General features: G+C 45.7%; 1 protein-coding gene across 1 annotated transcript in view; it reads right to left on the reverse strand.

Annotated features, from left to right (window-relative positions):
* The window catches only part of EPC1 (enhancer of polycomb homolog 1), a 68,017-nt gene extending 61,285 nt beyond the window's left edge, over positions 1-6,732 (reverse strand). Inside the window, 1 exon segment of the mRNA XM_032622099.1 lies at positions 6,314-6,732. Coding sequence (XP_032477990.1) covers positions 6,314-6,466 — 153 coding nt within the window. The 5' untranslated portion in view covers positions 6,467-6,732.
* Between the last annotated feature and the right edge of the window lie 10,128 nt (positions 6,733-16,860).

Genomic DNA, 16,860 nt, shown 5'->3' on the forward strand with positions numbered 1-16,860 from the left:
GTAGTTTTGAACAGCAACAAAAAGCAAGGCCATCGTGAACATTCACTTAGTATTTGGTAATAATGAAATGCATGTGTACAGCATTTTCACGGATACCGTCTGATTCACTCCCCAGAGCTATACCTCCCTCATAAGGTAGGTCAGGAGAGCGTTGGCACATGAAGAAACTAAAGTTCATCCCGTAAGCTTAACTGACTTGTCGAAGGCCACAAATGCCAAAGTACATTCTTCTCAGAGGATATACAACTGGTACTTGTGATTCTAAGATAAACAAAATAATTCATCCCAATATAGAAAGAAGATTTGCACCTTTAGTAAATCACCCACAGGATATTTCAAACCTCAGTTTACCTTTGCCCTGGATTTACCCTAAGTCTGCGTCATACTTCTTCAGCCAGCACTTGCTATACAGAAGGAAATTCAACCAAAATGATTTGCTTTAATAATGTGTTGCAAAACTCAGCAAACTGTCACCAGGCGTATCTGAAGCTGAACCAACTTCTTAAGGATAACCTCCATGACAACAAATAATCGAAGACGGGCTTTATCTTTTAAAGAACTGATTATATCCCTACTCATCAAAGAGACAACTCAGATCATGGGTCACAGTAGATTTATTAACAGCACGTTTGTTTTTGATTTTCATCTACCTACGGTGGGGCTGGTGGATGAAATTCAATTCTACTATTTAAAGGTGAAAAGTTAAGTATCCACTCTGTTTAAAATACCGAAATTGCTCAAAATCATTAACTATTATCAGAGGCTTTAGTAAACTTGACCAAGATAATGGGCAGAAGTCAACAATTAAGCTTCAAGTAATTCACTGAAAGTAGTTCTAGCAAGTTGTTTAAAACATCTGAATCACTTCTTTTCTCGGTGATTTCCCTGTAAATTGATTTATTCTTACAGAGGAGTTATTGTAACATATTAATATAAGTCACACTTCAAGGGTTCAAAAGCTTACTTTAAAAGTAAAAGACACTATCTAGTTCTGCCTATGTATTTATTTCATACTTTCATACTACTTTTGCACTTGGAGACTCAGAAGTCATTTTACTCCCAAATTACAATATAAAATTCTCATTTCCTTGTGGGTTGTCTTCTTCTAAGAAATAGAATCACAAACCATACCATCATTCCATTATATAAAATGCTACCCTCTACTTTAAAATTACGTTTTAACCAATTGCTGATAACAACTACCCTTAACTTTTCAGAAAAATGGAATCACATAGTCAGAATCCACACCTTCATCTCTTGCCATTATGTATGTACATAGATACACATACATCTTCCATCTGTTTCTCTCCCATTACTACTACTACAGACCACAATATGGTCGAATGCAATATATAGACTAAACTAAAACCTGTACCTCCAGTTTATCCAAACATAGTCTTAGATACTATTAGGAATGGCTAATTTAATATTTAATCCTATCCACAAATTCATGAACCGGTAAGCACAGGTTATTAGTCTTTATTTACAAGATTTAAGCTCTCCTGTATTTAGATGGCACTTTTAATTAAGTCCTGTTGATTAACAGAAAGAAAAGGTAGTTCTGCATAAATTCCATTACAGGGCGCAAGCACCCACAAAACACCATTAGACACATAAGCCCATTAGTTTTCATTATTGTTTTATAAGAAAATGAAGTCTAAGTACAAATGATACTAATCCAAAATCTTAAATATCAAACAGCACACCGAAACAAGAGCTAATATTAACACTTTAGGCACCAGGCCCTACAGTTTTCAAGAGGCTCCTTTTGTAGGTAAGAGCCCTCAGTCTTCCCGAGTTGCCGATTAATTTTTGCCTTTAATTTTTCTTCTCTGATTAAGTCTATGTAATAACTTCCATACTGATGAAACCAAAATGACTGCTGAAATTTCTAGAACAGCAAATCTTAACCTTGGGTTTTCTGCCTTTATCAATACCTTCAGAAACTCATGACAAACATGAATTTTCTCCCGAGAAAAATATACTGTCACAAAACTGTATATGCGTACCATGGGAATTCACTACTTCTAGCGTCATTTCCACATAACCCTCAGAACCCAGCTGATACACTCAAAAATATCTTGGGCAGGACAGAAAATTGGAACTAGACTTCATTATTGCTTCTCAATTATCTTTTTTTTTTTTTTGTGGTACGCGGGCCTCTCACTGCTGTGGCCTCTCCCGTTGCGGAGCACAGGCTCCGGACGCGCAGGCCCAGCGGCCGTGGCTCACGGGCCCAGCCGCTCCGCGGCACGTGGGATCCTCCCGGACCGGGGCACGAACCCGCGTCCCCTGCATCGGCAGGCAGACTCTCAACCACTGCGCCACCAGGGAAGCCCCTCAGTTACCTTTGACTTAAATTATTTGCTACTTAATGGAAAGCCCCAAATATCCTCAATTCCTTTCTAATTCAAACGAGCTGTAAAAATTAAGCTTTGCTTCTAGTACAGGTGCGACTTCACGTATTTCTTTTCACTTCCAATGCGGTGGACAGAATGGAGGACTCTAGATTAAGGACTAAGAAATCTTGGTTTACAAAATTTTAAAGGAAAAAAAGGATTCTTAGTTTCTGTCAGAAAAATCGGACTTTTAAACATCACTTAAAGTGATTTAAGCTTGTTTTTATAAAACAAACTAGATTTTTATCGTTTTGAAAATGTAGTGCTTAACTACTTTTCCTCTTAACACAGATATGTACGTATTTCCACTTTAACCCCTAATTGAAAACAAAAAACACCTACCTGTCTACTTTATAAACTTGGTTTTCATAACGTTGTATACTGGCCACTAATGAAGGATACAGTTTGAACAGAGGAAAGACAGGGGTATGGGACTATACATCTGATTAGAACCCTATTAAAACCAGGTGTTGGACTGCGATGGCTGGGCCCTACACCCAACAGTCCCAAAGGTGGCTGCGTAGGGCAGTAACAAGGCGGTATCATCATTAACGTTCTAATTACCGTCACACTTCCTTCTCTTCTCCTTGGCTGGAGAAGAGGTTAAGCCTCCACCCCTTACAGTATATGGAGTCACACACTCTGGCATCCCCATGAAAAAAGTTAAACTACTAGAGGAACCAAGCAGCTCCACTTTGTTGAGTATCACTTTAAAACCAACTTTTTCAAAATGTCTTTGCTGAAGTGAGAAGTAACCATAAAGGAAAACGTAAAGCTCCAATTGTAATGAAAACATTCGATTGTACTGATATCTTGGAAAAACTACCCTTTCATTTAAAGGTGAAGCCATGGCACTAAGTAGTATTTCAACATTTCTAACCTTAAAGTTAAGATTATAATCTTAAAATTAAAATGTTAAAAAATTATAATGGTGCAACCTCTGCACCCCCCATGTGTTTAAATTAAGGGACTTATTTCATATTTAGAGCTGACAGCCTATTGATTTCCCATGATCTGAAAATTACCTGTTATTCATTAAATCAAAGCCTTTATCAACTGTTACTTTTTGATATAGCAAGTTACAACATATCACATTATACCAATTGAGACACTGAATCTCTAACATCTATGTGGCAGTCAAGTCCTTCAGTTTATTACAATCTGGAGTTATTTCTCAATCCTCACCAAAAAAGGACTAACAACTAAGTTCTAAAGTTGAGTATAATTCATGTTTGGAGGGGAGGAGGGGACTTCTACTTAAAGTTGTTTCTTAAAAATTAAGAGGCATGCCTAATTAAGGCAGTGCGTTCAGCTTATATTAAAATTAAATGGGAATACTTTAATAAGTGTTATCCTCCCTGTGTTTAGACCTAGCATTTCTGCCACGTTTACCACAGAAACAAAATATGGTAACAGTTAGCAGGTACAGTTCACATGACAATTTTCCAGATATATTTGATCATAAAATGTCTTCTTAGTGAGGTGACATATATACAATACTGTCCTCATCTAATTCTGCCCTATCTTTCATGATCAACATAGGATTACACATTTTCTAAACTAGACACTCAATTCAGGTTCTAGATCGCTCCTGACCCTGACATGTCAATCGGAGGTATGAGTTTGCCTTTATAAGAAGCACATCATTCTTCAGCAAATTATCAAAAAGTTTCTTCTCCTCAGGCTAACCCGGAATTCAATTACCTTTAATTGTGCTTGGCATACATTTCAGCGCTAACATGCTACTTTCAATCCTGTGATCTACAGAGCCTCCCCCCACCCCCACCCCCGGCCAGCACTAGCCGCAGGACTGGAGAGCAGCTGTTTGCCTGGGACTGTTTACATTCTTCTGTTCAGTTCAGTGTCTATTCCTGAAGTCTATGTTTCACTGGTCATAGTTTTGGTTGGATGTGAAGTGAAACAAATTCTACACGGACGATGGGAAAAGTCAGTCTGAAGGGGGAAAAAAAAAACAATCCCTCAAAAACAGGGACTCCACATGTTAGAAAACAATGAACTACAAAATGTCAAAATCATTTCAGTGAACAGAAATGATCCGTAAAAACCTAATAAGCCTTGATACTTCAGTTGAGCTCAGCTCTGATTTCAGGTTGGGGCCCTTGGGACAGTCCAATGTGCTCCGAGGAGCAAGACTTCACTGAATTTCAAAGTGTACTGCAGGGTTATCTGTTCTTATCAAAGCTCTCCCCTTCCTCGGCTGCAAAACAGGAACTACCAATTAATTTCCAGGGCAGTGGTAACGACGACACCCCCACTTGAAAGTATTACCTGCAAAAATTGGAAACAAAAATAAAACCAAAAGACGAGATTCTGCAGTCACAAGTACTTTAATTTTTAAAAACAAATCACTTATTTAAAAATAAACAAGCGGCACCATTCTACTCTGCCGCTGATACAAGTAAAACACGTTGAGAGGTGGTGTCTCACAGGCAACGTGCTAAAGGTCAGGACCGCGCTGGACAATCTCAACTACTCCACACGCTAAGACGACGCTACTCTCGGAACACGCGACGGTCACCACTATTTGACTTTGAAAGGTCAAACAACCCAAAGAGTTTAAACAGCTTTATTTTTCGAAATCGACATTACAGAGCAGGATTTCTGCATTTTGAAAATTCTTACAGCACCAAACAGAGGTATGACAGAACGATTTTCCACCACAAAACTGTAGCACCAATCCAGCGACTCCTCGACTTCCTGGAACTGTCAACACACTGCCCCCTGTTTAAGTGACTGTACCTGAAAACCAAGGTATGCAATTCCTTAGGGTGAGAAGCCATCAAGTGACCCTGCCAAGGACCTGGGGGAACGAGGAGAAGAGCCTATTATCCGTGGGTCTGAGCCCAACTTCCACGACCAGGGAGAGCTGCCGCTGCGGTACGGCGTCCGGGAGCCGTCGACACTTACATGGCGAAGCCCACCCAACCGAAACACCTCCAGGTTAAGATTTCTAGGAAGGGGTTCACTTAACCCGAGTTCGGTGGCGGGTAAGAAAGCCCTCTTCCAACAGGTAGATCTGTTAACACCTGCTTACATGGGGTCCTTTCTCCCCTAGCTCGAGAAACCCAGCCATCGGGCGGAGTCAGGTTTTATTAGGGAAGCAACTAATAACGTTACAGGCTCCAGAAGAGCCACGTAGTACCCCCAAAAAACCCGCAACATATTCTCAAGGATCAAAGGAAAAGTCAGGAGGAGGAGTCCGACCAGGTAGGACTGAGGAGGGATGGAGGCACAAGTCCCACGAAGAGGACGCAGCACCTAAGTCGGCTCCGGGCGGCTCGGGAGCCGCGACCTTCCGCGGCAGGGCTCCCGCCGCCCCCGCCCGGCCCCTTGGCGGCTCCACGTGGGCCGCGCCGGCCCCGCCAGCCTCCCCGGCCGCCGGGAGAGCACGGCCCCCAAGCGCCCGGAACCTGCGCTGCCGGCGCCGGCGGAGCGCGAAGGCCGAGCCGGCCCCAGAGCGCCACCCAGCGGCCCGCGGAGAGGCCTGCAGGCGGGGCCTCCGCGGCCCGGCCGCCGCACCCCCCGCCGCCCGCCCGCCCGCCCGCTCGCTCCCTCTCCGGATGCACAAGGCCCAGCCCAAGCGCTCCGACCACAAAATGGCTGCCGGCAGCCTCGTCACGTGACCCCTTTGTGCCTTGCGGGAGCCTGAACTCCGCGGGGCCCGGGTCCGAGGGGCCGGGGTCAGCGGGTGGCCCAACAGGAGGCCCCGCCGGGCCGCCGCGGCCGGGGGGAGAGGCCGGGGGCGGCGAGGTAAAGGCCCCGCCGGCGACGGGAGTCGGCGGCGGAGAGAAGATGGCGGCCATTTTGTGTGGGTCTGCGCTCCGCCGCCGCCGCCGCAGGCAGCGGAGGGAGCGGGGCCCGGTGGTGGGTCGGACAGGGGAGTTAACACGTACCGACTCCTCTTCCTTTTCCATTCCGGTGGGCATCTGCGGCACGGCCCGGTTTATCGAGGCGTATTCGTGCAGGTCGGGCAGATCCTCACAGCGGAAAACCGGCAGCGGCTTCGAGGCGTCTAGCGCCCGCGCCCGAAACGACAGTTTACTCATCTCAGGCGCAGCAGATACCTCTCCGCTCTGGGGAAACGGCCCCGGCCAGCGGGATCATGGAGAACCGGGGGTTCGGTCCCCACTCGCCCGCCGCTGCCGGGGACTGGAGGGGCGGAGCGCGGAGCCCGCCGTCCGGGCACTCAGAGCCGCCGGGAGGTGGGAGGCCGAACCGCTCCGCTCCTCTCTCGCTCGCTCTCCTCAATACGCCATGGCCAACATGGCGGACATTAAAACTCCACTGTGCGCTCTTCAGCCAACCCCAGCCATTCCCCACACTGCATCGCGCAGCGGCGCGGGCACGCGGGGGGGGGGGGCGCGGGCTCGAGGCCGGGCGCCGGCACGGAGCGCGCGTCCCGCCAACCCCCGGCGCCCGGCCCCGCTCCCCGCGCCGGGCCGCCCGGCCCCCGCCCCCACGGCCGCCAACAGGCCGGGCCGGGACGCGCGGGGCGCTCGGACGCCGGGGGCCACGGCCGACCTCCCCGCCCTGCGCGCCCGCTACCCGCCGCCCGCGCTCGCTCCCGCCCGGCGCCGTTGGCTGACAGGCGAGGGTGCAGGGAAGCGACCGCCCCTCGCGCGCCGGCGGCGGCGGCGGCCCGGGCACCTGTCACTGCCCGGCGGCCCGGCCCAGCATTGGGAGAGCGGGCGCCCCCAGCCCGGGCCGGCGCGGCGCTTCAGGTCTTACGACGAAAATGCAGACGGCGTTCGGGGCAGGATGCTACTTTGCCGGAACTTTTACCAGCCATTATCTTTACGTCTAACGAAACTCTGGATTGTATTTGATGGGCTCCGCGTGGATCCTGTGTCAGTTCCCATCATTGCGCTCCGTGTAAACAGGAGGCGTCCTACGTTGCTCCAAAGTAGGGCTTTGGTGGGGTTTTTTTTTTTTTTTCATCCTGCATTTTATCGACCCGCACTCTTTTATTGTCATCGAAGCAAAGGGAATAATTATTATTGGACACCGTAACCTTCAGGGAAAATTTTTTTAAAGCAAGACACTTCAAAATTTGAGAGCCGGATGATTTTTCTATACTGGAAGAAAATGCTGCTTCAACATAGCCATGGGTTGACACTTATCATTTGTCCTCTGAAAAACTTTATACAATTGAATTATATGAAGACCTATAGTGCTCCTGTCAAACCAAAAAAAGAAAACTTAAAAAAGAGGAAAAGATGTATTGTTAGAAGAGATTTAGATAGATGTGATGGCTACCATGTGGCTTATATTACACACGAAAATGAGTATCTAGAGAGCTCTTTGCAGTAGAATATTTTAAAAATCCGGAAGACTGTTGCGGTGGGTTTAATAGGTTTGACAGCAAATTTTCAAATACTTGCCAAGATACAAAAATGTCCTGTATCTCCACTTTTCTCCCCGGGGGATACCTAGTAAAAATGATCACTATTCTTAAATACTGAATTGGATGGGAACTGTTATTGGCTTAAGGCACAGAAACAAAGTGCTATCTTTCAGGCTGGCTTCGCTACCACCCTCTGGGGTGGGGAGAAAACGGATTGCAGGTCGCCAAAATTATCCTCAAACTCTAATACTGACAGCTCACCTCCCATGCAGCAGATGGACATTCATCTACATGTCCTATACTAAGACGATGCATTTATTCATTCAGTGAGCAAACATTTTTTGAGACTTCACGGCCCTCCAAGTATGCTGCTAATTACTCAGCACCCACAGGACTCCCGGAGGAGATTACATGGTGGGAGCAGGACCGGTGGATGGCAACTGCCACACCTGGGGTAAGTGTGAGGGCGAGAGCTCAGGCTATTCGGAACCAGGCAGAAGTGGCACCCAATCCGTGGGGAGTGAGTGGCTCTAATGAAAGCATTCAGGAAAGGCTTTTTGGAGGAGATGATACCGGGGTAAAAACTGTGTAGGGTAAGTATGGGCCAAGGTTACAAAAATGAAGAGGAGAAAGGTATCTTGGGCCAGGGGAGCAGCACGTGGGAAAACCCAGAGCCCTGAGTGGGTGTGTCACATTCTGGGATCCTCACCGCACCGTGGACCATGACACTTAATTAGCCAGGTTGAACAGTTCCGAAAATACTGGCTGGATATTAGTACAGTAGTCCTCGCCAGCCTACTCTATTAGATTTCTGAAAATCCTAGTAGTAGAATTCGGTTGATTGAGGAACCTAAGAACTAAAATAGAGTCTTACGTCATGAGTGAACCACCAAGAAAGTGAATATATATATATATATATATATATATAACTTTCATTAAAATAAGAGCCTATTGATAACATTCTCCATATCCTACACAAGTAATATTGGGCACTATACGACTAAGTTCCTGTTCTCTAGAAATTCTAGACTCACCCTCCATGGCAGGTTCAGAGACATGCTTTACAATTCAGCTTGCCTTTTGCAGGTGGTCTGCCTGCCGAGAGACACTTTCTTCCTGCCACCGGTCCCCATCCAGCTCAATGCCCTGGATTTCTGACCTGTAGGTCTTAGTTGGTTCCCAAAGACCCACAGGCTGGAGTCCCAAGCCTCTTACATTCAGTTCACTTCCCTCCCTCCTATGGGGCAGGAGTGCAGCAATAAAGGCTCTGGTTTAATTTTCCTCAGCATCCTTTATCCAACCCAAAGGTCCCATGCAAAAATGGCTAATCCTGCACTGCCTTTCACTTTTTCTACTCCCAACTCAAACTTCCCTTTTTTTCTAAGTACCCACAACAAGAATGAGATGACATTCGCCATGTTGCAAAAGATACATACTAATGTAAAGCTGTATGTACTACCCTTTCCCCAAAGGGAGGCTTTGGGTTGGGAAGGGACTTGCAGTATTTAAAATCGTTTTGATTCACGCCACAAATCTTTATTGAATAAGTAGGCAACACACAGTACCATCATGGCGGGGATACAAATAAGATCCTGCTAAGGGGTCACCCCGTTAACAAAATGACCGTGACCAGGCAGGATGGTGGCCTGCAGTGCTCTGGGAGTTCAGAAAGAAGGCAGTCAGTTCCAGGTGGGTTGATCAGACATTATGGGGAAGATAGCGTGTAATTCGGTTCTGAAGGATGGCTAATATTCCAACTGGTAACGGGAGTGAAATGGTAGAGGAAAAGGTCTTCATGGGAGAGGGCAACTCTATGGACAGAAAGCAGGGCGGAGGCTACTGCCAGGTGAGTGTGGAGATGAGAAGGTGGACTTGGCCAGGGTTCAGTAGGAGATGATAACAACACGGGTATAAGATAAAACTGGCAAGAAGCTGGGTGAAGGGAGAAGGATTAGAAAGGAAAGAGACAAACGTTTTAACGGTAATGATAATCGCTCATAAGATCGTCGCCTTGCAAAGTAATTCGCTGCGGCTGATCTCACATACAAAACGTCTGCTTAAACAACGAGGATATGTCAAACGCTAGAGCGCTGACGCTGCACTTTGCTATAGATGATAAACCTGAAATGCAGCTCTAGGTATTACTTTATGCCCAGTACGTGCCCAAGTCCCATTAAATGCTCTTTGAAATTGTTTCTAGGATTTGCCTCCTTATTTCCTTTCCCACTGTCTTCACCATCACCTCAGCTTTCATCACGTCCCACCTAGAAACAACCTCCAAGTCCAAGTCTCCTTGATTTCGCTCCTTCCTTCAATAAGCCTCGATGAAACTCCTACTTTATAGGCAACGGGGCTAATGCTCTCCTAACGGGGGCTGCTGGGAACCAACGGTGGCTTGTTGAGGCTGTGGATCCCTGGGGATATGAAGATACAGAACAGACTGCCCTTCAGGCATTCACGGTGCAGTGCAGGCCCCCAAATCAGTGAACCTGAAGCCCCACTTCCATCTGTATCCTCCCTTCCCCAGCTCACTGATTCATCTTGCTCATTAGATAGAGCCAGTTTTTTTTTTTGGCATGGTTGTCGAGGCCTTATAATTTTGCCTCACTCTCTCCAACATCATTTCTCCTTACTGCTTAAGACAGAAAAGCTCTTCGCTCTGGATTTTACATCTCATCACCAGCTTTAGAAATCGGCCAAGTCTTTCCTGTCTCCAGGTTTTTGCTTTATTCCTTTCTGTCTATTCTCCCTGCCCAGCTTCAGACCATCTACTTCTAGCTACTGAAATGCTACTTCACAGGCATGTTTTGAAGATCAAATGAAACAATCCATGTCAAGCATTCATACGGTCTCCCGTCCACAGTAAACATTCAATAGATGTAAGCTACTGCTGTTATCCTTCAAAATGCAACTCAGTGATCTTCCTTCATGAAATTTTGACGGCGTCACTTCTCTGGGTTCTAATTTCCTAATCTGAAGAATGAGTAAGTAGTTAGGTGAATTCAAACTAATTTTTAAGCCGTCGCCAATCTTTCTCATCTCTGAACTCCTATTAGAGTGTTCAATCAGCAAGAACGGTAGCTACTACTTATCGAACATTTACTATGTGCCAGGCAGCGCAGAAGTACTTTTTTTTTTTTTTTTTTTTGTGGTTCGCGGGCCTCCCACTGCTGTGGCCTCTCCCGTTGCGAAGCACAGGCTCCGGACGCGCAGGCTCAGCGGCCATGGCTCACGGGCCCAGCCGCTCCGCGGCACGTGGGATCTTCCCGGACCGGGGCACGAACCCGTGTCCCCTGCATCAGCAGGCGGACTCTCAACCACTGCGCCACCAGGGGAGCCCTGAAGGACATTTTAAATGCATCATCTCACTTAATTTGCAATATCTATGAGGTGCCTCCTGTTAAGAGAGGTTGCAAGTTCTGCCTCTCAAAGCTGGTGAGTGGCAACGCTGAGACCAGAATCCCTAGGATCTGACTCCAGAGTGGAGCCCCAGAAACCAGATGATAAAGTGAAGTGAGGCATGAACTGGGAGTGAGCCGAGAGAGAGGCTTGGCAATCAGGGCAGGAGGCAGAGGGAAAGAAAGCGGGACGGGTCGGGCCACCGATTGCATTGTTTCTGAGGGTGGGAGAGACGTGGGCATATTTGTTTGCTGACAGCAAAGAATCATGTAAATGGATTAACTTTAGGACCGACTTCCTCTGAGGTTAAACTCTCAGAGAAGAATTCCAAAGAAGATAAACTCTCATTGATGGGCCAAAAGATTAAAAAAAATAATAATAATAAATCCTGATACCAGTTTGGGTAGCAGGAGTCCAGATTCTTCCCTCCTTCAGGTATTCAACAAATATTTCCTGGATGGTTACAGACAGCTAGGCAAAGCCGTTTGTGCAGAAGAACAATAATAAACAAGACATGATCCCTGTAGCCTCACAGAGCTGAGAGTAAAGTAAGATACCGCGCTTGTATTTACTTGGGAAATGTGCAGTTAATCTCTTCAAGACGTGTGATGCACAATGATCTCAACATTTAAAAAAATGATACAGTGCTGGGCTTCCCTGGTGGCGCAGTGGTTGGGAGTCCGCCTGCCGATGCAGGGGACACGGGTTCGTGCCCCGGTCCGGGAGGATCCCGCGTGCCGCGGAGCGGCTGGGCCCGTGGGCCATGGCTGCTGGGCCTGCGCGTCTGGAGCCTGTGCTCCGCAACGGGAGAGGCCACAACGGTGAGAGGCCCGCGTACCGAAAAAAAAAAAAAATGATACAGTGCTCTAATTGAGAGCATTGTGCAAAAGTACTAAATACATCTTCACCTGCAGTAATCATTTTCCTTCACTTTCTTTTTATTTTCATACTAAGCTATAAAGAAATGGCATCAAATAATTCTTCCAAAATAACATTTAGGAAAAGAAAAACTGGGAGCCCTTTATGATGTGTTGTATGTTAGAAAGTAAATGTTGAAATTGCGTTGCAGCTTTTTTTTTTTTTGCGGTACGCGGGCCTCTCGCTGCTGTGGCCTCTCCTGTTGCGGAGCACAGGCGCCGGACGCGCAGGCTCAGCGGCCGTGGCTCACAGGCCCAGCCGCTCCGCGGCATGTGGGATCTTCCCGGACCGGGGCACGAACCCGTGTCCCCTGCATCAGCAGGCGGACTCTCAACCACTGCGCCACCAGCGAAGGCCCCGTTGCAGCATATTTAATAGGGGTCACAGAAGCGATATCTGAACTGCTGATTTCTCTACAGAGTTGATTTATGCATGGAATTCTGTACATACTATTTAAGAACTATGTTTTGTATAAAATAAAAACAGTTCAGAATATATCCAGAAACAGTCTGCCTCTACCTTAAAAGAATAAAAGGCGAGGGCTTTTATTTATCTAAACTAGTAGTATTTATCTAAACTGGACTTTGTTAAATTACTGTATTTTTAATATACTTATTTATTTATTTTTGGCTGTGTTGGGTCTTTGTTGCTGCGTGTGGGCTTTCTCTAGCTGTGGCGAGCGGGGGCTACTCTTTGTTGCCGTGCGTGGGCTTCTCATTGCGGTGGCTTCTCGTCACTGAGCACCGGCTCTAGGTGCACGGGCTTCAGTAGTTGTGGTTCATGGGCTCAGTAGTTGTGGCTTGGGGGGCTCTAGAGCACAGGCTCAGTAGTTGTGGCGCACGGGCTTAGTTGCTCCGCGGCATGTGGGATCCTCCCGGACCAGGGCTCGAACCCGTGTCCCCTGCATTGGCAGGTGGATTCTTAACCACTGCGCCGCCAGGGAAGCCCCTTAAATTACTGTTGCCTTATTTAATCCAGTGACTGGCACTTACTGATAGACACTGTCTGTAGCCTACGTGTGGGTCCAATGTAAGGCGCAGAAGGACATAAACGAGAGGGAGGAGAGAGGGAAATGTAGGAACCTTTAGGTGCCCTACAGTCTTGAGCATATGAAACATATTACTTGAGTGTTACACAGATCAGTATGGTATAAATGGTACGTGAGGGGTGAAGGGATGAAACTTAGAGGAACAAGAACAAAAGCTGTTTAATGAAGTCAAAATTTATGTTGAAAGGTTGAAGTCAAAGTTACCAGTGGGTGATGGACAAAGAAACGTTGACAGGGAGGAAGGCATTCAAGAGAGAGACTGTGTGAACTGCCTTTACTCCTATGACCCAAGGAAGGAACTTACTTCTATACTCATCTGAAACGTAATATTAGCGAAATAAAACTTTTACTTTCACTACATGTATTCTTCTTTATGACAGTTTGAGTAACGTTGTGCCGATTGCCGAGATAAGCACTCCGGGTCCGGTTCCTCCTCTCTTCCAGAGATGCGAAGGGCAGGTGAATGGTTTCAAACCTAAAGAGTGTGGTTATGGGTGTGAAGAATGATTCATGGAATGAGAAGGGGCTGGGGATGGAACCGCGGGGAACACCAACATCTAGAAGACAGCAGAGGCAGAAGGGCCAGGAGAAGAGCAGAGGAGGCTGGGAGAAGCCAGATGACTATTCAAGGCGGCGATCGATGAGGAGGTCCCTGGAGACGCAGCAATCCCGATTGCCACAGGACAACGTGGGCGGAAAACTGAAGGTGTCACGGGCTGAGTGGTGCCTGAAACGTGTTCATCAGTCATTTCCCAGGCAAGTCAAGCGAGGTCAAGTAATGAAGTGCCTCCTTATGAGACTTTTCTAGGTACTCGCTCACAGGAGTGAGAGCACCCTGAAGGCAAGGAAATCAGCTTAGCTTCAGGACACAGCTAGGGACACATCATCAGCACCGCGCCACCACGTGACCCATTAGAAGAGAATATATGGCGTTATTTCTTGAGTCCTCACAAAATCCTGGTGACAGGAGGAAGTGAACCACATCTTCCATCTTTAAAGTTGCAGAAATAGTAAACAAACCACCAACCTGACTTGTTGAAGTGAGTTACTGACAAGAGCATACGCCACACCCAGATCTTAAAATTTCTTCTGAATTAGGTTTCCCAAACACTAGGCTCATTAGCTACAAGCAGCACAAGGACACTGTGGTAACACATATATTTGGATATATATTTTGGTGTTAATAGATTTATTCATTAGCCCGTTAACTTTTTGATGTTTTTATTCCCTCCAGTCTTTCTGGCTTTGTTTCTGTTTTTCACTTTCTTATTTTATAACATTGGAATAATACTGTATATTATTTTGTGGTCCTCACTTCTCAGTGTAATTTGAGATAGTACCACCTCATTAAATATTCTTCCCAAATGTTAGCTTAGCGTTTTTTTCAGAAGTGTGTTTCATAAAACACTAATCCCAGAAGTTATGTTCTAAGATGAGAGTTTCATAAAGAGTTCCATATAAAACCAATAAGTGAGGGAAATACTGCCTATTATATCTTTCTCTTTAAAATACATACAGGCTCACAATGTATAGGCTTAAAGAAGTCTTGCAGAAATTTATTTACTTAGAACAGTATTTTCCAAAGTCATCTCACCTTGCAACCCCTTACCATGCATATACTATCAATTATTACCTTTAGTTTTATAAAAGCACACCTTGGAAAATTCTAACCTAGGCAATTCAAGGAAATAGAAGTTTTATCTGATCAAGTTATCTAATTACTTAAGAAGTCTCACATGTGAACTTTGAAAAAACATAAAGTTCTTATAAATGTAAAAATGTATCTTTATTAACACTTCTTAAGATTTTTATCCTGGTAAAAACAGTGCAAATAAGACAGGCACTAGAACTGAGCAGGCTGCTATACTTTGGCAATATATTTGGTGTTTAATACTAAATTAACTAAAATGTTTAGCTACATTTCTTTCCAAAAATGTCTCCACTAAAAAGGGCATGTTGAACTTTGATTCAGAGAGGTTTTTAAATTTAATTTAATTTTTTACTCTTACTTATGCTCTTGGAGCTGCAGTTTCTCCGTCCATAAGATAGGAATCATGATACAATCTATCACCTATGTTGTTACATTGATTCAATGAAATCATTAATGCAAAGAGTTTAGCAGGGACCTGACACAAAAGTCACGATCAACCCCCACGAGCTATTTTTTTTTGGCGGTACGCGGGCCTCTCACTGTTGTGGCCTCACCTGTTGCAGAGAACAGGCTCCGGACACGCAGGCTCAGGGGCCATAGCTCGCGCACCCAGCCGCTCCGCGGCACGTGGAATCTTCCCGGACGGGGGCACGAACGCGTGTCCCCTGCATCGGCAGGTGGACTCTCAACCACTGCGCCACCAGGGAAGCCCGAGCTATTTTTTTAAGGATATTTTTTATTCTATTCCTTTGAATAGGTCATTCTACTTTTCTGAGCTTTATTTTTGTCCATACAGTCTAAAACATAACACTCATTGTAAAGGCTTCAAAACTCTTAGCTAAGGAAACAAAACTAAGAAATCCTCGAAACCAGAGACCAAGATACATATATAAACTAATCTATGTAAACTCTTACACTCATCTTTTTGTTTTGTTTCCTTTTCGGAGTTTTGTTTCCTATGTTGAAATCTACAAGGACCTCTGCTGTACCCCCTCCCCCCATTGCCAATTGATTCACTCGTCGGTTGCCCAGTGACTGCTTAAACTCCAAATCTGGTCAAGCCACCTCCCCAGGGGGTCAGGGCCTCTCTGCACAGGTTGCTACAGTTTCTCTCAGGGTGAGTGCTGTGTGAAAAAAGAGTCCAATGCTATGTAACATTTTGCATTCAAAGTAGCAACATAGTGTAGTGAGACACAGCATTATGTACTGGAAGGAACGCTGGCTTCCATGATGGAAGATCCAGATGCTCATGTAAGGCCTACCGTTTACCAGCAGAATGAGCCTATAGAGATGGTTTCGTTACTGGACCTTGAGCTTCTCGTACACCTGATCTAAGAGAACACTTTTTCTCCTCCCTCTTAGACCATTATGAAGAACAAGTAAGATAGTATTGTGTGTTCACTGCAGCTCTATTTACAACAGCCAGGACACGGAAGCAACCTAAGTGTCCATCATTGGATGAATGGATAAAGAAGATGTGGCACATATATACAGTGGAATATTACTCAGCCATAAAAAGAAACGAAATTGAGTTATTTGTAGTGAGGAGGATGGACCTAGAGTCTGTCATACAGAGTGAAGTAAGTCAAAAAGAGTAAGACAAATACCGTATGCTAACACATATAAATGGAATCTAAGAAAAAAAAAGGTCATGAAGAACCTAGGGGCAAGACGGTAATAAAGACACGGACCTACCAGAGAATGAACTTGAGGACATGGGGAGGGGGAAGGGTAAGCTGTGACAAAGTGAGAGAGTGGCATGGACATATATACACTACCAAATGTAAAACCGATAGCTAGTAGGAAGCGGCTGCATAGCACAGGGAGATCAGCTCGGTGCTCTGTGACCACCTAGAGGGGTGGGATGGGGGGGGTGGGAGGGAGGGAGACGCAAGAGGGAAGAGATATGGGGATATATGTATATGTATAGCTGATTCACTTTGTTATAAAGCAGAAACTAACACACCATTGTAAAGCAATTATATTCCAATAAAGATGTTAAAAAAAAAAGAGATAGTATTGTGAAAAATCTTTGACAATTGCAAAGTGCCATATAATAAGGAAGAATACGTTATTTAAT

Source organism: Phocoena sinus, chromosome 2 (genome assembly GCF_008692025.1).
Source record: "Phocoena sinus isolate mPhoSin1 chromosome 2, mPhoSin1.pri, whole genome shotgun sequence".
Taxonomy (NCBI): domain Eukaryota; kingdom Metazoa; phylum Chordata; class Mammalia; order Artiodactyla; family Phocoenidae; genus Phocoena; species Phocoena sinus.